General features: G+C 38.7%; 2 protein-coding genes across 5 annotated transcripts in view; one reads left to right on the top strand and one right to left on the bottom strand.

The window, feature by feature from the left end:
- Nucleotides 1-24,006, top strand: part of LOC115728661 (disease resistance protein RUN1-like) — a 1,102,447-nt gene that overhangs the window by 1,002,555 nt on the left and 75,886 nt on the right. The window lies entirely within an intron of this gene.
- On the bottom strand, nt 112-16,013 carry LOC115728719 (probable protein phosphatase 2C 35). 3 transcript variants are annotated; one of them, XM_048273566.1, is made up of 6 exons: nt 15,746-15,765; nt 14,320-15,294; nt 12,837-12,968; nt 12,232-12,426; nt 12,096-12,153; nt 112-124 (listed from the first exon to the last, which is right to left on the bottom strand). In XM_048273566.1, the coding sequence occupies exons 2-5, from the start codon at nt 15,238-15,240 to the stop codon at nt 12,151-12,153; spliced, it is 1,251 nt and encodes a 416-aa protein (XP_048129523.1). In that variant the 5' UTR covers nt 15,241-15,294; nt 15,746-15,765; the 3' UTR covers nt 112-124; nt 12,096-12,150. The 3 variants fall into 3 exon arrangements, with proteins under 3 accessions (XP_048129523.1, XP_048129516.1, XP_048129532.1); XM_048273559.1 differs by lacking the exon at nt 112-124 and adding an exon at nt 11,539-12,018 and having other exon boundaries at nt 14,320-16,013; XM_048273575.1 differs by lacking the exons at nt 112-124; nt 12,096-12,153 and having other exon boundaries at nt 12,259-12,422; nt 14,320-16,013.

Here is a 24,006-nt window from a genome sequence, read left to right as displayed (position 1 = left end):
TATATAGGATGTTGAGATGGCTCCCTACTTGTGACACAAGCAAGTTATTTCTACACTAGGTAACAGAAGAAAAGTATGTCAACCATAGGAGGTGAGAGAAGATAAAAGTGCATTCGCATCTCTCCTCTTTCAAGTTTTGGCATCAAAGAACATCAAAAATTAGAAAAGGGACGCCGTATTCTTCTCATGGAAGAGAAGAAGAATAACAAGAGTGAATTAACTGGTTGTCTAATAGAACTCGAACAAATCTAGTTGTCAATTGAAACCAGATTCGTAGAATGGAAAGGAGAGTGAAGCTAGGCTTTCGGCAACAACCGAGAGAAATCGGTCGTGGTTGAAATTGATTCGGTTGTAATCAATCGGGATTATAAAATATAAAAACCAAATTAAACTGACTTGTCTTTCAATTTGTTGGTATACGAAAAGTGATTCGGTTTTTACTTTCTCTTGAAAATTGAAATTTGTATTGTCAATGCAAATTATATAGTAAACTCATCATATTAGCAAAATGGAGTGATTCAGGGATTGTTTGTCTGCACTCAGGTTATATCAAAATATCATCAATATTTCGAAAAAAAAATGGTAAAAATAATTGTTAAGTATTTACATGTCCAGATTTACAGATTGTGAAATTTTCAAGGATTTTGGGTTAAAAAAAAGTCTTACATAAATAAGAAGCAGCAGAAAATGAACTTATAAGATGAGAAAGATCTAACATAATGAACAAGGATTTTATCAAGGACGATTTGATCGTTCCTTTCGTCCCATGCTAGATGTTTCTAAAATACTGTTTCAATGATATATAAACCGAGAATAACAACACGAATTGAAAAGCTCGACTAGTTGATATTATTGATTAATATTTCATTTGAGAATATTCTGTCTTGGTTTGTCATTCTTTTGGTTCTAGGAATAGGTCCACTCCAATCTAATTCTTCAAAGAACAAAGACGTAATGTTTGTAATGTCTTGTGTTGTACTTCCAATGAGCCGATTGATGTTTTTGGGAAGACTTGATCGCGCTGTTTTCCGTGACTTACAAACCAGGAGATTAAACGATAATGATTCGATGCTTTCTAAAATGGCAGGATCCAACTTATCGAGATCACCAAAGAAAAAATTGATGGAATTTTTGTAAAGTGTATGGGGGACTAATGTTTGTGGTCATGTCATAACAAACATAAGAATCATCTTCATTGGCATGATCGATGGGTCAAATGATAAGGGGGACAAAGAGGAGATGGTTTCACAGTATGCAAACGAAAGAGGCAGCATATTCTTCTCCCGCAAAGAGAAAAATTCCCAAATTGAAATTCTCTCACGGTGGTGACTAGTGACTGCTTTGAGGAATTGAGCAGAAGAACAATTTTAGCATGCGACAGTGGGAAAAAGAAGAATTTAGCATTTTCATAATAGAGATCTCTCATTGCGGATGTTGTATTTTTTTTCTAAAAATACTTTGACAATCAATTCATGGCTAATCGAATCATCTCTAAGTGCGAAACTTACGTGTGACGAGCAGGTATTCGTTGGTAGGCAATTATTTTCATTACCGATGAATACAGGGGAATTAATTAGTTAAAAGTGATTAAAAGCAGAATATTTTCAAGTCAAGTTCTGGAGGACTTAGAAAATCGAGCCTGGGGCATAGAGAAATTGTCCAAAAATTATAAATTTATTACAGTTTTGCCAATTAGATCCTAAACCTTTTTAATTTTTTCAATTGTATCCTAAATCTTTTCCTGTTTTGCCAATTAAGTTCATTTGGACAATTTCGGCCGAAAATTGCTGACATGGACGCCGGCCGACCGACAAGGCACGGTAGCGCTAACATGGATAAAATTTAATAGTATTTAATTTTTATTCAAATTTTTAATAGTTGTTAGTAATGTTTTTCTATTCTTCCATTCCCTTTACTTTTTTTATTCTTTTTTTTTTTCCTTTTTCTCTTCCCTTCTTCCCTCCACTAGCCTTAGGTGAGGGCTGCCCTCAATTAAGGCCGGCAGAGCTCGTTGACTGCCGGCAGAGGGAAGAAGGGAAAGAAAAAAAAAAAAAAAAATTAAACAAGACCAAAAGAAAAGAAAAAAAGAATAAATAAATAAATAAAAAAAATTCAAGAAATTAATTAAATTTTGTCCATGTCGGTCTTGATCAAGCCACGTGTGATAGCCGGTGTCCACGTCAACGATTTCTAGTTAAAATTGTTCGGATGGACTCAATTGGCAAAACGTAAAAAGATTTAGGAGTTAATTGGCAAAATTAAAATATTTATGATTGAATTGGCAAAGCTATTTGACAAAAAAAAATTTTGGCAAAACTGCAATAAGTTTAGGAATTTTTGGACAATTTTATCGTGAGAATTTTTTTTAGATTTTTTATTGTTTATGAGAATTAATATTTATGGTAAAGATAATGGTCTTGATGAATCCTAAAAAATTATTAAGAACTAAATAGTAAGCTAAGCACCAATGGTGTATTTAGAGTCACGCTAAGTTTTAACTTTAACTTTTAAAAACTTGAAACTTTCCAAACTAAAACATTTTATAATGTCGTGAAATATATCGACTTTGACTTGTTGAATTTCTTTATTTATGTTTTCTAAGATTAAAACATTCTCATCTTTGCAAGAGACACCATCTTTGCAAGAAACACCGGCATCGTTGTGATCATCAACAACTTATCATTGGAGAATATATGGATGAAGATACAGATGGCAGCACCAACCTGGAAGATGACACTGAGCAGGTGTCGTTCCCAAAGTGAATTGTACTCTAGAGAAAAGGCGGTGATAGTATCCGAACTGTCAAGATGTAACAAAAGAAATGAGGTCCAAAATGCCTAAAGTGGATGAATTGCACAAGTGGATATAATAAGAGAGAGAAGCTGCACGAGTGGATGGATTGCCTTGGTTGTGAGAGATGAGGCCGATCGTGAATGCATCTATCCGGTTAACTATCAAATAGGCCAACCACAAGAGGAAAACGCTGCAGTAGTTCGCTACTTTATTTCTAAGGGATGCAAACAAAATGGGAAAGACCTGAAGCGAGAGGCTTAACATGACGAAACCTTGGATGTTCCATTTGTTCTACATATCCAAGTCACAATGCGTCAACCCAACACCCCCCCCCCACCCCCCCCCCCCCCACACATGATGTGGAGCCTCTTGTCATGTGGGGCTCTCTTTCCTCTAGGGTTTCCGGCGTTGCCACTTCTTGACGGAGAGAGAGGAACCTTTCTCTCTCCCCTCCCACTCTCCCTCTCACCTTCCCTTTCCGTTCCTCTACCTCTCTATCTCCCCATCTTCAAGATTTTTACTTTTTCGGCTTTTCTATCTTACTCTGTTTTGCGAGTTTTGTGTGTAAATAAATTTCCGTAGCTGATCTTGGATGAACATGGAGACCAATTTCACCATTCGTCCAGTTGACAGCCATCGAGGAAGATGTTCATGACATGACTTCACAAACTCTCCAAGATTAGACCGCTCTCCCCTACAAATTTAGATTTAAGTTTAGACCCGAGAATTTTACTCTGCCGTACTAAATCTAAATATAGATTTGGGAGTTTCTTATAGATATTTGGTTTGTACTCTTTTAACATATTGATGTTGTTATTACTGTTCGGCAATGGTGAGGAAGACGTTGAACCCAAACGTGCACCGTAAGACGTTGCAAATGGCACGGAGATCCCGACGTGTGCTCATCACTGAATCTGACCATCGGCTGCCGAACTTTTACGTTGACATATCTATTCTTAAAGGATGAGAGTGTGTTTTTAGCTGTAGAGTGTGCTTTGTTATATACTTTTTAGTATTCATTTTGTTATGCACTTATTTGGGATTTGATAGGCTTGCAATCTTTCTATATACCTTTCGAGTATAATTCTGCTTAATGAATGGAAATTTTCTTTCGATCAAAAACAAAAACTTTGTCGCTCTTGTCTATATAATTTATGTTTGTACATGAGGAATAGTGAGAAATGTATATATATGTATTGAGATAATTCCTTACTTGTTTGTTAGAAGAAAGAATCTATTCAAAAATTCAAGAAGGTAAAAGAATTGTAACCACCATCCAAGAATGAACGTAAGTAAGCTACTTCATGCATTAAATGGTAGAAGAAAAATATCTCACCCATGATTAGTTTATTATGACAAAACTTTGAATGAAACATTCGTTCAGTATATCCCAAACGGAGCTAAATACCATGTTTTTGCATAGTTTGAACTTTATCACTCCTCTGTACATAGTTTAGGTTTGTATAGTAGGGATAGTGAGGAATGTACCCATACATGTTAACATCCTTGCTAGTTTGTCAAAAGGTAAAGGAATCGTGAACCAACTACTCCGCGAATGATCACAAGCAGGGTATCTTATACTTTTAATGGCAGAAGAAAAGTATCTCATGGACGAATAATAGTTATTGCTTTATGTTGGGTTGATGTTTTATCATCGAATTGGTTTAATCTCAATTCTACTTGCACATCCATCCATTCCGTGCAGAGGAAAAGTATCTCATCCATGATTAGTTTACTGAAATGTTTGGTGATAGCACTTTTAAAATGGGATTATCCATTTGATCAAGATCAACAAACAGAAAATTGATTGAATTATATAAAAGCATGAGTGGCGTATTAGATATAATTACACGGCATGACTAATGTTTCTGGTCATGTCCTAGTAAGCAACAAACCATAAAGATCATATTCAAGTGCATGATTGAAGGGTCAAAATGAGGCGTGGGACAAAGACGAGACGGTTTCCTAGAATGAGTTGATGAAGTAGAAAAGTACACTCACCATCTCCCCTTTGAAAATTTGGCTTCAAAGAACAGAAAAGTTGAAAAGGGAGAAGCAACTTCTTCTCAATCCACACATCTCTTGGGCCAAATTAATCCACCCAAAACAACTTGAGCGCTATTTATCCGAATCCTGCTGGATGCACAAACCTTGCATCCAAAGGCTTATAAAATATGCCCCATAGAGGTTTGTAGAAACAACCGAAATGGGCCGTCAACAACCAAACAAAGGTAAGAAGCTCTCCACCTTTGCTCAGCCCCCGCACATGTGCCTCCCTCTTGATATGACTTGCTGCATATGACGGCATCTCCACCCAAGCTCCGCTCATCACCTCTCATTTCTTTTCCCCGAGACTTGCCATCCGTCGGGCCAATCCGAGCTCCTCACCGAGCGCGGACATATAGAATTTGTGGGAAGGATAATCATTCAATCTCTTGCATAGCTCTGCTGTATCCTTGGTTGCATCGCCGATGTGGTCCGATAGATCGAGCACCATGTCGACTAATGTCATTTGAGCGACGCTCGCCCCACCGGACACCATATCATGCTGATTGAGTAAAAGACCCAGCATGTAGTCGGAGAGGATCCGGCTGAATTCCCTTCTCTCGTTTCTTTCCGTGGGTTTCTCCTTGTTGTACCAGATTTTAGTAGCAATATGTCAACACAAAATACTTGGAGTCGTAACTAGCCTGGTTGACATACCTTAAAAGATCGTCGCCATCGGCACCCCCGGTCTATACGGGAGAAACGGATCACCTCTACCCTCGTATATCTCCCTCACCTTTGTCTCATCAAAAGCCTAGTCGGATTTACGTCTCACCTCCTTAAAGATAAAGATCCATAGATCCCGACTAGAAGGATTCTTGGACACCTACCTCGTATTCGCAATCTTGAATGTTTGCCTCGACCACGAAGTCCAGCGATTGTCTCGCTAGCTTGATGGAAACAAGAGATTATCTTCTCAGCCATAAGCCATGGAAAAATACAGATATTAGAAAAAGCGGTGTTGCCCCAGCTACGATCATGCTTATGCAACTTTCTCTGACTCTCCTTCAAGAACTTGGATAAAAGGTTGCAAGCAGAGATGGATTTTGACCACCCTCAAAATATGAATGGTGTGTCTAAGACATTATACATAAGGTTGTCGTTAGGCGCTGCTTTGCATTTCACGGATCGGGGCTTCCTAAGGTTATACGTGGCGGATAACAACCCATGGAAAAATGAATCTATTTTAGCCGATCCTATGTTGTACAACTTGATTCCGACAACAGTCCAATCGGATAAATGAGCATGAATAGAGCTATCACATCAAGAGTTATCCCACCGAAAATAAGGGAATAAGTAATATCCACATCAAGTTCATGGAGCCCGTGCTTCTTCAAGCGATTGAACAAGATCAAAGCCATTGCAAGGTCGGTGAAGGCTACGAAGCGGAAAATGTAGCTCCACTTGGAACACATTACAAGCTAAGGGTGTCAAAAAAGCCCAAACCGACCCGACCCACAAATTCACCAAATTTTTTGTCCTTTTCGGGCCGGTCTTCGTTACTATCCACGTAAGGCTCGAGCCGGGCTGGCTCATGCTTTTTTGACACCTAAGTTTTCTTTTTAATTTATTTTATTTTCGCTTTTCTTTTTATATATTCTTTCATTCGACGTACTTGTCAAGTGATTTGAATCTAAAAAAAAAAAAAGAATTCGACCCAACCCGACCCGGCCCAAAAAGTTGGGGCATATGTAATTTAGGCTTGGGCCGGGCCGAGACTCGGCCCGACCTAGCCCGTTAATATCCGTATTACTAGTGCTTTCGTGTGATGCACTTCATACATAAAATTGAGTTCGACTGATATCACCCTCAATGCATCCATCGCAGAAACCTTGTAGAAATAATTTCGACTCTTTTTGCGTTCATAATTCTTTAACAAGATGTTGATGTTGATGATGTTCGTGTTCATAATTTTTGAACATGAGATCTACGATGAAGACCTGAAACCTTTGAAAGAAGCAGTAAGCATGCTTTAACACAATGCTCTCTGCAAGCGTTGCTTTTTGTTTATCGGATTACCGTGCCCCTGGTGCATTGAGTTCTTCCTCCATCTCCAAATATGCGCCCTGTATTAGTTCATGCCGTTGGAGCATTGATTCCTTCAGCCTCCGGAGGCTCGAGAGATGAACTGACAGTATCCTCTCCACATTTTTTATGACCCCATTAAGAAACACCAAGATCGTTGGGATCACAAGCGACTTGTCACTCGGAGATATCCACACAAAGAGGTCGATAGCAGCACCAACTTGAAAGATGAGACCGAGCATGTGCCGTCCCCAAATCGAATTGTCCTCCAAAGAGAAGGCGGTGATGGTATCCGGACCACCGAGATAGACATGGCCACGGGCCGTGAACTACCGATTCCGGTTCGTGGCCATGATGGAACCGGAACCGGCCCTTGAAGGGGCGGTTCTAGTTCCGGTTCAGAACCGTCTATTCCGAGTCGATTCAAGGCCCGACTCCGGTTTCAAATTTAAAATTTAATTTTAAATAATAAATAATGAAATAAAAAAATAATAAATTATTAATTATAATTATAATCAAATTGTACATTGTAATCAAATTTGGAGGAAAAAAAAAAGGGAGAGGGAATGGGCTTGAACTTAATGAATTATCATTAAACGCCTACATATCTTTTTGGGGATAAAAAAAATGAAAGCTCATGTAGTTCTTTTACCTTTGATAACCCCAACTTACCTCATCGTCAATCGTCACTACCCATTGTGGTACTCGTGGCGGTGGTATCTCAACTATCATCATTAAAGAATTCGTCGTCTCGATCCAACTCTTGTTGTCGAAATTTAGCCTTTGTCCAATCATGGACACAAGCTTGAGCATTCACAGCATCCGGATTTAATCTTGAACGGCGGTCATCCAAAATTAATCCTTCAGCGCTAAATGCTTGTTCAATTACAACTGTTGAAGAAGGGGTTATTAACATATGTCTTGCGATGAGAGCGGGGATTGGGAATTGGGTTGAATGAGTCTTCCACCACTCCAGAATTTTGAAATCTATGCTATGTTCGGAATCACGGAACTCAAAAGCAATGGTCAAATAATTTTCTAATTCGGAAATATTATATGTTGCTCCTTTTTGTCTTTTTTGTCTATTAATGAGCAGATTATATCATTTACTAAGTCTACTACTCTCCTCCCTTTGTGAGGCACTAGGTTGAGAACATCCACTATCACCTAAACCATATTTACTACAAAATTCATTATATAATGCTACTATAGCGTTTTTAACCTCTTCTTTTATAGTTTTAATATCTACTGTTTCATTCAAATGTAAACAATCATAATAATAATCATTCAGATAATCATACAAAACATCTAATTTAGTACGTGGATCGAAAACAATGGCAACCAAATAAATAAGAGGAATGCGAGCATAATAATGCAGCCATTTTGCTTTCATTGCTATAAAAGTCGGAGCTAATTAAACATCTTGCTCATATTCACAAAAAATACCAGCCATGTTAACACACTCTATTATAAATAAATGCGTAGTATGATAATAAATACCAGATAAAGTATAAGTTGTATCATTAAAAACTTTAAAAAAAATCTAAATTTTTTTTGCAAACAACCCAATCTTGTGGGGGTAAAGTAATTTCGGAAACATTATTTGAAATAAACGTACATAATAAATCTTTATAAGCAAAAGATTGATGAAGCAACTCGTAGGTAGAATTCCAACGAGTTGGAACATCTTTTGGAAATCTTTTTGGTTTTTCTCCATGTGATTTGCAAAATCTGCTCCATTCTTTCATAACTTGGGGACGACTTAAATTGCTTTCTTTATTGGGGTGAGAAAAGCGTCAAGAGTTCGTAAACCATCTTGTACACATAAATTTAAAACATAGCAAGCACATCTAATGTGAAAAAATTATCCGCCAAAAGAAGATTTACAAATATTTTCTAAATCGGGAATGAAAGCGGTATTTGACGCAACATTATCAAAACTAGCTAAAAAACTTTATTAATCAAATTATATTATTTTAAAACTTGCCTAAGTATTCTATATATATTATTGGTAGTATGACTTTCATCAAACACTCAAAATGCAAGTACTTTTTTATGAATGTTCCAATCGTCACCTATCCAATAACATGTGATGCACATATAAGAATGAATTTGCCAAGAATCACTCCAAATGTTGCTACCTATATGCACATATCCATTGAAATCCGTAAAAAAGATTTGCAAAGCCTTTTTTTTTTTTTTATAACCTAAGTGTCCACGCGGCCGGCGAGCTTGCGCTCAAACCGGCGGTAAAGCACTACTAGTCCTCGGGGGCAACTGCAGGACCCCACCACCATAGTGCCTAGGTAAGACACTGGCACCACGAAGTTTTGAACCCGGGACCTCTCGTGAAAGAAACCGAGCGCAAACTAGCGCTGTCACCAGCCGGTGGGTTGCAAAGCCTTTTTGTGTTTTTTATAAACCCTAAAAAGTTCGCGTTTAAGAGTAGTTCTCATAACGGGTTTTGCTTACGGAGTACATGTGGTGTTGATCAAAAAATTCAAATAAAAATTTTCACCAGTAGTAAAAGGCAAATATTCAATGGCAACATATTGAGCTAATGTTTTTTTATAAAATTCATCACTATAACGAAATAAAGGAGAAGTGTTAGTATTGGCATACCCAGAAATTTGTTGTTGCCTGGTGTCGATCCCCGCTTGCGTTGCATGTTTTTGCATCGGATGTCGATGGTATGTTCCATAGCGGTTTCCTTTATTAAAATTGTATGATTTCGTACAATATTTACAGTTTATCTTGTACTTGTCTCCGCTTATATGTATCTTGTCAAAGTGTTGCCGTAAGTTGGATGTACTCTCCCGGGCTTGTCGTTCCAGCTTCTTTGATGTCGACGTTTCTTCGACGCCGGTAGGAAGATGAAGACTTTCTTGCGTTGCGAGGTGCTTAACGTTGGGAACATAGTTGATATTATCATTATCATCTACCCAACATGTAAACTCACGAGGATCATATTGATCATGAGGTTGAGGATAATCGGATTCCCCCATCCCCATCGGCATCGGGCTCTTTCCCCTGTCACCAGCTCCGCTTCCACTTGCTATTTTTATCAGAAAATTGAGCTGAAAGCCGATTCAGAAAATTGACAGAATTGAGCCGGGATTGAGCGGATTGAGAGAATTTGAGAGAATTGAGAGAATTTAAGAGAAATTGTGAGAAAAATGAAATGGGAGGAATGGTATTTATAGGAAATTTAGAAGAAAAAAAATGGGGGGTTGATAATTGCAACGGCCATAAGGGGGGAAAGCTCTTTCCCCTTTTTTTTGGGGGGCCCGATTCCTAATTTTTTAAAACCGGAACCGGCCCATGAGGGGCCGGGCCGGTTCCGGTTATTCCACAGGCGGGTTCCGGGCCCAAATTGGCCCGTGGCCATGTCTACGCCAAGATGTAACAAGAGAAATGAGGATCATAATGTCAGAAGTGATATGTCTACTTCAGCTACATAAGCATACGAATTGCCTTGGCTATGAGAAATGAGCCCAATCCTATATACAACTATCGAGTCAGCCATCAAGTAGACCAACCACAAGAGGAAAACGATGCGGCGGTTCGCTATTTCCTTCCTAAGGGGTGCAAATAGAATGAGAAATACATGAAGCGAAAGGCTCAGCAAGATGGAACCTCGGATGTTCCATTTGTTCCACAAATCCGAAATAGAGCTAAATGCCATGTTTTTGCTTAGTTTGAACTTTATCTATCCTCTTAACATACTTTTGACTTGTATAGGAGAGAATGGTGGGGGATGTCCTTGCTTGTTTGTAAGAAGGAAGAAAAGAATCTATTCAAGAACCCAAGAATGTAAAAGAAATCATGAACCAACCATTCCGCGAATGAACGTAAGAAAGGTATCTTGTGCATCAATGGCAAAAGAAAAGTATCTACATGATGTGTAGGACAAAAGAGAAGATGGTTGCATAGAATGATCGGATAAAGCATTCACAGCGGCTCAAAGTTATGAATAGCGACAGAGCGAAGGAAGTGGGAGAAGAGGAAAAGTAGACTCGCATCTCCTCTTTCAAGTTTGGAATCAAAGAACACGAAAAAAAAAAAAAAAGAACATATTTTCCTCACGCAAGAGAAAATTCCCAAACTGAAATTCTCTCTTCATGTGATGATTAGTGGCTACTTTGAAGAATTGAGCAGATTCCTAGTAGAGATCTCTCGCGGCGGGCATTGTGCTCCAATGGCTCTTTATAATAGTATGAAGATAGACAGAACAACATTCAATGCACACACAAAAAAAAAAACATTGAAGATCATAAACTTACCCTCCTTTAAGAAACGTATAAAAAAAGAATGACAAACTAAATGCACTTTTCAGCAAAATTCATGACTATACCAAGGATCGTCGAGCCGAGTTCTTAGCCTCGTAATCGCGTGCGTTTGCAAGATAGCACTGACAACATCATGTAAGTATCAAAAGTACATGAAAAATCGCGTGCCTTGAAAAAAATGTTCTCGTGATGAACAACTATCAAACGTGAATATGGCGTTTCTCATAGACAGAGAATTTCGAACATTCATCCTCGACCTCCACCACATACGCTCGCTTGAGCTCCCACCTTAAAACAGACGCAAATGAAGTCTCCTTTCAACAGTCAACTAGATAGACAGTGTATTTTCAGTTCTCATCCAACGGAAAAGTCGAGCTTTGCCAAAGGAAGAAAGGCGGTTAATTATAAACAGTCGGCTAGTATCTCAGCACCAAGACAGTGTGCATTCTCAGTTCTCATCCTATCTCTTCTCCACGCGCAACATCATCATGCTAGACCTATCACCAACAGTTCTGTTCACAAGAAACTCTGGCCCCGGTAATGTCAGAGAACTTTCGACTGCACTGCTACACAAAGTTTCTCACCGCCGTCACCTTACAATTCACAGCCCTATTTCGTCACAAGCTAAACTAAAATCAAACTACAGTTCTTATTTTTCAACTATCTCTTTACATTTTGGATATGCAGCCATGCGCGAGCAATGCTGCAGCTGTTGGCCCGGTGCTCTGTTCTTGCAGACAGTGTGTTCTTCAATTAGCAACGGATTTATTGGCAAAGTCGGACATAGCCTCGGCCTTTCAATTGCTACCAAATGATGCAGTTGAATCTTTTTCAGCCATCAGTTGGTTAGCAATTCTCATGTCTCCTACAACCAAACAAACATGAATGGTCAAACGAGATATGCCCACTTGTTAATAATTGAAGCTGAGATAAAACATTTACCATGTCTTCCTATCTCAGGATATTAGGCAGCTCAAAGAATGTCCTTTCATCAAAGCTACTGCGGAGAATAAGGGAAGATACTGTTAAGATAAGCCCCAATCTGGTTGGGAAGGTGACTTGGACGTAGTTTACTCACCGACTGTGGTGTTCGTAACAGAGATGGAACAACAATCGCATGACTTCGGTTGTTAGAAATGGTGCACTGGTAAGTCTCAAAAACAGAAATCTCACTCCTCATCGATCTATACATTTCTGATGCAGTCGTAAAGGATGAGTTGGAGCTTCCTCCTCCCGTTCTTAAGGATGCTGTCCTTGCAGCATTGGCACCTGCCTAGAGCAATCACTAGAAAGTTAGAAATCTATGACTTCAGATGAAGTAAGAACAGGACATAATACGAAGAAGCAGCAGGAAGAGAGCATTAAACTTAGGATACAGAAAGTCATTAAATTCATTCTAGACGCAAGAATTCTCATGAAACGACAAATCCCATTACACGCATCTTCCTAGAGACATGAGCTATTACAACTGCAAGAAAGAAAAATATGCAATGGTCATGAATCTAATCATGAGCGAAAACTAATGTCAATAATCTCTTCTTGCCTTAGATACTTCCCAAAAACCCAGAAATAGACATGTTCACAGTTACGAATAATCAACAGACAAAAATAGTGAAAAAGAGCTAAAACAATCTGCCATAAAGCAGCCAGATAACCAAAAAAGAGGGGAAGAAAGATTCGTACATTACGCAAGTCTTTAACATGTACAATAATGATTGTTATATCATCCGTTCGGCTTCCATGAGCCAACCATTGTTTATATGATTCTCCAGCAATGGCAGCGCATGCATCTCTAGGATCAGGATAACTTGCCACCTGTATGAAGAAACGTGAATAAAATAAGTTCAGTGGAACATGGAAATATAAGATGCAAAGTAGTCCAATGTTCACGAGATCACCAGAATGATCCCATGTGAGGAGCTGACACAACAATTTCAGATATTGCACAACTTAAGTTTCGAATAAACACAGCAGAAACATACTTCCAATCACACACTGAAGTCCAGATGCTATGAGCAGTGCCTGCTAGTGGGCTGCTTAGATGCTATGAGCAGTGCCTGCTAGTGGGCTGCTTACTTGTATACATTTCCATAAAATCAAAGTACAATGCCTTATTAGTCATCTAGTTTCAATAGCAAAATATATCCAATGAAGAAGCAAATTATGCATGAGATTGCTAGGTGACTGGAAAAAAGAGCTGGACAGTAAGGGGCATCATGGTTTTGACGAGGGCGCAGACGAAGTGGAGAATTGCCTTAGATAAACTGTTAGACGAGGGAAGATGCTCAAATGGTAGATAAAACTAGTACAAGGCAAGGATGCGAAAGTGGAAGTGTGGTCAAGATGTTCAAGGCATCCATGAAGAACTGATGGTCCAAAAAGCTCAAATGGGACCTCCAGGAGATCGCAGAGGAGATATCCATGTTCGATAGGAAAGTCAAGTTGTAAGAAGGAAGTCGTTTGCGCGGATGGAATACTGCTTTTGATAGTCCCCAATTTTTTTTCTTACGATTTTTCCAACAAAATATCAATCTGTTTTTGAGTTCCGATTTGCTTGGACCAATACATCATTTTCTTTTAGTTTTTCTGGGATCAGGAAAACAGTTCAATGTATAGCACAATGAAATATCAAAAGGAAGAATAGCACGGTGAGTGTCAATGAATGCCTGATACTTTCTGTATTAAAAAAAAAATTGTTATTTGTAGAATATAACCTAGCAAAAGCATAACACTATATTCGGAGAATTGTAGGCATCAACATGCACGTAAGATTAGCAAGCATTAAGAAAACATAAAGATAGAGATGCAAAACAGATTCGTCAGTTTCTTCTTCCTGCTTTTGCTACTGCATTTGCCTCTTCCAGTTACAAAAATCCTCGAGGAGTATGGTTTTGGTAGTCAACTTAAGTAGATAAAAAATAAACAAGAACACAGTGTTGAAGCGCAAAGCAAAGGATGATGGCAAAGTTTTTTACAGTCGACTGCTCCAGATCATCCATTTTTCTAGTGCAGCAATATACACCCTATGAGAGAATCATTCAATATCGATTTGTTGGTGGTGGGGTACGAGGACAGCAACAGATTGAACATATAAATAGAACAGCAACAAGATGCATTGGGTTGAAAATGGCTGCCAATCAATTAAGAATAGGAAGAAAAGCCTTACCATATCGACAACGGCTTGGCTAGAGAGAAACTCGAAAACTCCATCACTTGCAACAACAAAGAACAAATGATCAGGTGTGAGCTGAACCGTGGACACTTCAGGATCGGCAATCGCACCAATTTCCTCAGCTGTACTATCTCCTATACTCCTCGTGAAGGCGGTGCCGGGATACCTTCCATTCTGAACCCACAGCCTCGGAGGATCACTGCCTTCACTCTCTTCATCACCCCATGTCTGTATATCAGGATCCTTTAGCCCATCCAATTGATCTTCGCTCAGAACCCTGGCTCCACAAAGCTTCACTCTCTCATACTCGTCTCGCCTAAACGGGGTTTGATCAGAGGACAGATCCTCAGCTAAAACTCTGTCGCCAACTTTAAGTGCGATAACTGCCCTTGAATCACCCACATTTGCAACAAGAAGCTTATCCCCAACAACAAGAACTGTAATAGCGGTAGTACCACTCTCCGTGTCGTCTATCTCGCTATCATGCAACTCGTGATTTGTCCTTACAAACGCCGAACTGTAGGCGTTAGCAGGATCGTCCAATAATAGTCTAGGGTCATTTGCTAAGATATCCACCAATCTGTCTCTAACGAAATTGGAACACTGGGCACCAAATAGACCATGCCCATCAAACACACCAAAGAAATGGAGATTTGGGTTACCTTGAACTTGGGTCCGAATGCAAAAGCTATCTTCGTTTTCCTTGCCAGGCGAATAGGGGTAGTAACCACGCTGCGTCAGAACAGAGTACTCCAAACGAAAGTTGCGTGAAGGAACAGGCACACACTCTATGGACCTCTCGGTGAGTATGTGCTTTCCATGGACACTGAATTGACTCACCTCTTGAAACTCCCGAGAATCAGAGTCCGAAGATCGTGGGCGGTGCCCACAACACTTCCCATGCGCACAGCCCATGAAGGATGACCTTTCAGGGAGGCCAAAAGCAAGAATTTCCCCACAGCAGACCACCTCTTTGATAAAAGTTCCGAAAAAAAGACGGAGCACAAAAATTTCGGGTTCAGAGTCGCCTTTGTCCGCAACACCTCCAGAAAATCGGCAGATGGGCCCTCGCAGGAACGAACTCCGAAGCTACTAACGTGGTCATGTCGCGCGGGTGGCAATACACAGGAGCAGAATTCGGAAATGCAGCCAACAAACCCTCAAAGCAAAGACAGCTAAGCCGGCTTCTGCGAACAACGCAGTCTTGCTCGAGGGGTTTCCGAGAAAAGATGTCAAGATCGGCGTGGAACATCCACAATTCAACAAGCAAGGAACTTCACCTATCACCACCAAAATTCAAGAAAAGCCGCCGAATCAAATCCCAAAAAAACAGAGAGAGAGAGAGAGAGAGAGAGAGAGAGAAGAAAAAGCGAGGAACTTTTCCGGCTGATCAGAGACGGCGACAGAGGGGGGTGTTTACCGAGGGAGCTGTAGTTGGTTCCGGGCACAAGATCACGGCTCGAGAAGGGAGCAGAGCGGACTGAAGGCAGTTTAAAAAAACCAGCGAGAAAGAACGAAATTCAAAAGAGAAACGGCAGCGAAGAAGAGGGATTGAATGCGAATTTATGGGCGTGAAAATGAACGACGAATGAATGATGATTCGATGCGGACTGCAGAGAGAGAGAGAGAGAGAGAGAGAGAGGGGGAGGGAGGATCTCAGGATGCTGCTACACGTCGCGTGCATGAGTGGGTTTTGTCTTGTCCTCTCCGGCTCAGGAGCCCCATGCCCCCCTCTCCTCTCCTAGAACCCCTCTCACTCTCCTCTCCTCTCCTCTCCCAGAACCCACACCCTCTCATGAAAATTTCCAAAAAGCGGAGGAACTTGAAAAAAAAAATGGAGCTTTGTTTTGATTCCTTGGCTTCTCTGTTTCAATTTTCAAATTTCAGTTGCCCGACTCTCTCTCTCTTTTTCCTTTTTGAACTTTCAAAAGTTTGTTATCTCCACGAAAATTCATGTATGACTCTTTGTTAAGTGGCCGTCTAAGGGTGGGTTTGGTTCGACATTTGAAAAGAGCTTTGGGGAATGCAAATGCTGAAAGCTAATCTTGGGGCTCTAGCATTGGGCTTTCAGCCTTCCCAAGAGGAATATTTGGCCAAATGCTCCTTCGAAATGCTTGCCAAACGGTTCAACATTTTTCAAAGAAGCATTCGGGGCCAAATGCTACTTCTAAATGTTGAACCAAACTCACCCTAAATGGACCGTTAAGTACTTAGCGAGAACAATATTGAAGTTGCAACATACTAAACATTCCTATGAAGCGTGTAACTTGTATTTTGAAATTCGAATTTTCGAATAAATGCCAAACTCCTAAAGAAAAAGTCACGAAAAATCACAAATTATATCCATTGTAGTATATTTACCTTAAATTTTTTTTCATGTTCGGCTTCCCTCTATGTAATTTGCGCCTTGTAAAGTTAATATGCTACTTACTTTACCCAAAAAAAAAAAAAAAAGATCTATTCAAAAACCCAAGAATGTAAAAGAAATCGTGAACTAACTATTCTGCGATGAACATAAAAAAGGTATCTTGTGCATCAAATGGCAAAAGAAAAGTATCTTGCACATGATGTGTGGGACAAAAGAGAAGATGGTTGCATAGAATGATCGGATAAAGCATTCACGCCGGCTCAAAGCTACGAATAGCGACAGAGCAAAGGAAGTGGGAGAAGAGGGAAAAGTGCATTCGCATCTCCTCTTTCAAGTTTGGAATAAAAAATAAATAAAAAGAACATATTTTCCTCATGCAAGAGAAAATTCCCAAATTGAAATTCTCTCTTCGTGTGATGATTAGTGGCTACTTTGAAGAATTGAACAGATTCCTCGTAGGGATCTCTCGTGACGTGCATTGTACTCCAATGGCACTTGATAACAATCTGAAGATAGACAGAATAACATTCAACGCACAAAAAAAAAAAAAAAGAACATCGAAGATAAAAAAAACTTACCCTCCTTTAAGAAACGCATTAAAAAAGAATGACAAACTAAATTCACCTTTCAGCAAAATTCATGACTATACCAAGGATCGTCGACCCGAGTTCCCGGTCTCGTAATCGCGCACGTTTGCAAAATAGCACTTACAATATCATGTAAGTATCAACAATACACGAAAAATCACGTGTCTTGAAAAAAAAACGTTTATTTTTTTTAAAAAAATGTTTATTTGAGTGCTAACTCCGGTGAACATTGTCGGAAATCCTATGTGGCGTTCCTTATAGTGCTTCATTCCCAGTCTCAAAATACTTATGTCTGCATGTATGAGTCTTGATACAGTAAGTTAAACCATCGACACATAACAATTCACTTTTTTCGCATTGAAAAAGGTCCATTTTTTGCATATCGCATGAAAGTTACGATGTGGAGCACATTCTCTGTCGTCGATTATCTTAAACCATAGCTAGATCGGATTATACATAACAAGCTTTATCTTTACGGTACGCAAAACCTGGCTTTATTAGTGCATGTGGACGGACATGCTCACATCTTTTCCCCTTTGCCCTTCCCTTTTCTCTTATTCATTCTTTTTGGTTCATTTGATTTTCACTTTTGTATATTGAATTATCTACCTACGCACACATATGTAAGTACATAATCTCATTAGCGATAGGGCACGCATGGCAACTCTTCTATTTCAGAAACCAATTTCTAGCTTGAAGTTAATGTTTTCTGCTTCCTGATCCAGAGGTTAATTGCTGATAAGAGAAAAGCGATTGACAACAGGACAAAATTTCTGCTTCCGGAATAGAAATTAGTTTGGTAACGGTTAAAAAGTTTTACTTTTGGAACATCATTAACACAAAATCTTCTACGAAAAGTTATTGTCAGCTGCAAAAAAATTTCTACTTCATTTTAAATTTTTAAAAATTTATTTAAAAAATAAAAAAATTTATTTATTTTTTACCCAATGATCGAGACATATCGACTTGAAGGAGGCGGTAGGCGAAAGCAGGATTGGGAGAAAGATGAAAATAAAAAGAAGCCAAAGTGAGAGAGAAATTAATGTTGAGAGATTTTTACTAAAAGAAAAGTAACTTTTCTTAACTTTTGAAATTGGCTCAAAAATGACTTTCAAAAGTAAAAATTTATTTAAAAAATTATATTTACAAATGAATTTATGTTTCAAAAGTATTTTTAAAGCAAAGATTTATTTAAAAAAAGTACCATGCGCTCCCTGTAAGGCTACAAAACCCTCATCAACCAACTCTTTACCGATTCTTCTTAACTTTCCAAGTACAGCAACGACTGTTAACAAGAATTCCATTCGCCACCTTTCTCTTCACTGTTTGCAGAGATGAGCGACCCACTTCAAGAAAGATTTTAAAAAAAAAAAGGAAGGGAGAGGTTGATCCACACGGACGATCCGCACACACCTCACCATCCAATCTTTTCGAGTTAAGATAATTCTCCAGAAGCAAGAAAGGTCTGATGCGTTGGAGTCTTGTCAGCTTCCCCCATCTTGGAAAAGACGGGGGCGGTCTGCGACTTTTCAGCTTTGTCTCTCCTCGGGTTTGGAGGTTCTTTTCTTCAACGGGATGCATGCTGGACACCCCACGTACGCTTCAGGAGCCATGCGTGTCTGTAAAGAGGCTGTTTTGAGAAAAGGGTGGGAGAGAGATTTGACATTCCAAACGAGGATGCCAAAGAACTTTGCTTAAGAGTATAGAGATAGGCTTTTTGGATAACAAAAGTAGGGTTTCCCATTACCAAAGAGCCCCCCCCACCAGGATTCTCCTATCTCTTTAAAAATCCTGACACATGCTTTCCATGTATCTCTTTCCTTTCCTTCTCGCTAGAAAGCTCTAACGTGTTTCCATAGTCTTCTTATTATCGAAAAAATTACAAAAAAAAAAAGATTAAATTCAATTGTAAAATATTTAGAATTCTATTGACAAAATAAAAATTTAAGAATGAATTGACATAATTATAATAAATTTAGAATTTTTTTATAATTATCTCATATTTTCTGTTTCAAAATTCTTCCTCGCCTTTTACTAGGATAGATTCATTGCATCTTGCTTTTCCTATTTTTGAAGCTCGACTAGTTTTCATAGGAATTTTTTTTTTTAGGTTGGAAGTTTTCATAGGATTCGCAAGGTGGGAAAAAGATAAAGAAGAGTGGAACCAAAGGACTTTTATTAGGTGCTATAAATACGCAAAAATTAAACAAGAAAAGGTAAAAGGACACCCGAAGTGTCAATATTTGTGTACGGCGTAGTGCCAATACTTTTTTTGAATCACTTAAGTGCCAATACTTTTTTGAATCACTTAAGTGCCAATTTTGAATGGCATGTGTGCTTTTTGTCGGTGTAGACCGGACTCGGTAGATCATCTCTTTTTCAAGTGTAATGCCACCGGTACCTTCGCACTGTCTTGGGCCGAGAAGTGTAACCCGGTGCGTCGCAATCGTGCTTGGCAGGATAATCTGTGGTGGGCTATTCAGCATACTAGTGGCTGCTACTTTTATCAGCGTATTGCACGGTTCTCTTTTGGTGCCCTTTGTCATATCATTTGGACTGAATACAACCATATTTTCTTTAGAGAGTGCTCCTTTTTCGGGCCGACACTTATGAAACATCTTGAAAAGGTCTTCGGGGATAAGACCCTCACTTTTGATCAGGTGGAGGATGGCCCTCGTAACCGGCGGATGCGAGTCAATTGGGGCATTTCATTGTCTATTTGTTATTAGGGGGGCTGTTGGTCAGCTTTTGTTGTTTTTTTCTTTCCATTCGGTTGCTATGCTGGCATGAGTTTGCCTTGTGTAATTAATTGCTCACACAATATAGCCTTGTCCTCTGTTTAGTCGTAACACCTTTGCACTGGTCATGACACTCCCAAGTGTTGCCACGGGTACGAGATTTTTGTGTTCGGCTTCCCTCTATGTAATTGGTGCCTTGAAAAGTTAATATACTACTTACTTTACCAAAAATAAAGAATATATTCAAAAACCCAAGAATGTAAAAGAAATCATGAACCAACTATTCCGCGAATAAACATAAGAAAGGTATCTTGTGCATCAAATCGGAAAGAAAAGTATCTTGCACATGATGTGTGGGACAAAAGAGAAGATGGTTGCATAGAATGATCGGATAAAGCATTCATGGCAGCTCAAAGCTACGAATAGCCACAGAGCGAAGGAATTGGATAAGAGGAAAAAGTACATTCGCATCTCCTCTTTCAAGTTTGGAATCAAAGAAAAAAAGAAAGAAAGAGAGCATATTTTCCTCACGCACGAGAAAATTCCCAAATTGAATTTCTCTCTTCAAGTGATGATTAGTGGCAACTTTGAAGAATTGAGTAGATTCCTAGTAGGGATTTCCTGTTGTGGGCATTGTACTCCAATGGCACTTAATAACAGTTTGAATATAGACAGAACAATATTGAACGCACATTAAAAAAAAAACATTGAAGATCAAAAACTTACCCTCCATTAAGAAACATATAAAAAAAGAATGACAAACAAAATGCACTTTTCAGCAAAATTCATGACTATACCAAGGATCGTTGACCCAAGTTCCTGGTCCATGATCGCGCATGTTTGCAAGATAGCACCGACAATATCATGTAATTATCAACAATACACAAAAAATCATGTGCCTTGAAAAAAAACATTTATTTTTTTAAAAAACGTTTATTTGAGTGCCAACTTCGGTGAATATCACCGGAAATCCTACGTGGCATCCACATGGCTTGCCAGAGGATCCCGATTAGCAAAATAAAATCCAAAAGTTGGAAAAAAAATTCACGTAATATTAGAAAAATTTTAAAATAAGCTAAATTAAAAAAAATAAGCTAGAAAATAAAAAAAATATTGAAATCGGATGCTAGCGGGGGCGAGGGCTTGCATAGCCCTCGCCACCGCAAAGAATCGATATCCGCTCTTTTTTTTCTTCTTAATTTTAGCTTATTTTTTAGTTATCTAGCTTTTTCAATTTTTTCAATATTACATGGAAATTTTTTTTAATTTTGCCTTTTTTTTGCCATGTGTATTGCCTTTTTTTTTTAAATTCATTTATTATTAAAAAATAATAATAAATACCATATGTCTTGTTTGGTTGGAATTGTTACTTAAGTGATTTTTTTTTTGTCAAAATTGGCACTTAAGTGATCGTTTTTCTCTAATTTGACACTTAAATGATCAAAAAAATATTGGCACTAAAGTGAGTGTTGTACACAAATATTGGCACTCCAAGTATCCTTTTGCAAAAAAAAAAAAAATCGAAAAAGTCACAAACCTATTGCATTGAGATCAATTTAGTCATAATCCTTCAATTTAGTTCATTCGGGCAATTCGATTAAACAGATGACAATGCATGAATTTGAAAATTTTTGTCACATTTGGTCGGCCGTCAGAAAAAAACCAAATGAAAAAAAAATTGGCCACATATGAATCTGATGTTTTGGGCATGCATGTTGATATTAGCATATATAGGTGAAAATAAAAAGACAAATTTTTTGGAATATTATTTACATGGTTGATTTGATAATCTCTGAAATTTTTCCTTTTCCAGGTCAGGTTGGGTCGCTGAAAAAGTGATCATACATCTAAGTTGACTGAATAGCAATTGACCTTAATATGTATGAAGTTTCACCGGGGAGGGTCACCATCGATGCAAATTTCCTAGCTTTGTATCTAAAGCATTGTACCCGACTCTAAGTGATACAGGAAAATAACATAAATGATCTATAAACTTCGATTCAATGTGCATTGTCGATTCTAAACTTTTAATTTGTTCAATGTTCAATATTGCCCTTCCGTTTACTCAAATAACAAATTAGATGTAATTTGATGACATCTATTATTAGCTGTTGAGTTGTGTGTTAGAATATATAGTTAATATTCTATGTGGGCTTTATTAATTGTTATTATAAATATTAATTGGTCTAATAAAGAAAAGATATATACAGTTTCCTATTTAGTCTAATATGGTGCCGGATAGTGTGGGTCGAGATAAACCTTATCTATAATGAAAGGATAGGTTTTCATCTCTATAAATAGAGCTTAAGTCCTTCCTCTAAACCCTAATGCCCACATAACCTTACATAAAGAGTCGTCAGAAACGATATGTGAAGAGCCGTCTCATTGAAGCCAATGATAAAGGGGTTTCATATAGGAGAAGCTTTTAAGCATTAAATCGTCGCAATTCCGCATCAAGAACGATGGATCCGATACAAGGTGCTTCAATTCTTCTATTTTATAAATCGGTGATTCACATATCTATATATATTATTCTTGGATTGCTGCATAAGGATTAAAATCGCAGCTTACATTGTGTTTTTAAAAATAACAAGTCGATATGTCCAGCATTTTATCCATTTACTTTAGAAAATGAAAACAAGGATGAGGGCATTAACATATCTATGGTTATTTGAGGATATTGATCATTATATCCTAATTAGGAATAAGTATCTTACTTAGATAATTTATATATAACTTTTTGCTTTGTTGTTTACCATTCAATCTTAACGGATTGAAAGCCATGTCCTCAAATTTCGTTTACTTGAATTATCGAAAAGACGATCTTGAACATTTTTATATAGTCTAGAAATTAAATTGAATATTTATCAACAGTTAAAAGATCATATTGAGCAAATCAAAAGTTCAGAGACGATATTAGACATTGATCTATATTAAGAGATTATTTGTGTCATTTTTTCAAGTGATTACATTGAATCCTTCTTGACATTCATCCTAATTGAAGAACCAAATAGTGGAGTGTACCTTTTGTATTCCGTATGCCTAGGTGTAGACAGGGATGGCTTAGTCGAGAGCCTGGGAAAACAGTGGAGTGTACCTTTTGTGTTGGCAGAGTTCCCCACAAATCGTCTCTTGTCAAATAATTGAATAGCCTGTCCTTCATCTAGAATTTACTTTTATTTTTCTTGTTTTTATTCCTATTTTCTTTCTATCTTGCATTTATTTATGCATCAGTATAGACTCCACGATCGGAAAAGAATAGAGACTTTTTTTTTGGGTTCTGACAGATACCATCCATAGATGCAAGACAAGATCAAGGGAAGACACAAGTTGTCTTATGGATTAGACATGGCCAAATAGAATCGTGGCCCGAAACCTGCCCGGAACCGGCCCGTTGATCGGTCCGGAACCGGCCCATTGACCGGACCCACGGTTCCAACCCGGACCGAAACCGGCCATTGAGTACCGGTTCCAACCCGTTTAAAAAAAAAAGGGAGGAGGCCCCGGGGAAAAGAGCCGTTAGCCCTAGGAACCGGCGGTTCCGAATCGGAACCAGAACCGAAACCGGCCCGCCCGGCTGTTCCACCTTTTTAGGAACCGGAACCGCTGGTTCTGAGCCGAATCGGCGGTTCCATGGAACCGGCCACGTCTATTATGGACCACAACTAGTTGTCTTATCAAAGTGAAAATTGAAATAACTCCCCCTTACTTGTTACATTAAACGAAGGCTTTTGCTGATTACATTTTTGAAAAAAAAAAATTCATGCATCTGAATTCGAAACTCGAGATGATAAACGGGTCGAAACCGGCGGTCCGAGGAGCTTCGCGATTCCTAGACCGACTTAAACGAATTACTCATTTTGGTCGAGTCCTCTATGAGCAACTTAATCGAATCTCTTATGGGTATCGTGTTAGTCCGTAGCTATCACGGTGGTGTCAAAGATTGCCTTGGTGTCGATGCTTTTTGTGTTTCTCAGCTAACTAATGT

The sequence above is a fragment of the Rhodamnia argentea genome, chromosome 1 (assembly GCF_020921035.1).
Source record: "Rhodamnia argentea isolate NSW1041297 chromosome 1, ASM2092103v1, whole genome shotgun sequence".
Taxonomy (NCBI): domain Eukaryota; kingdom Viridiplantae; phylum Streptophyta; class Magnoliopsida; order Myrtales; family Myrtaceae; genus Rhodamnia; species Rhodamnia argentea.
Note: the sequence above shows the minus strand (reverse complement) of the source record. Positions and strands in the feature narration are given on the sequence as shown.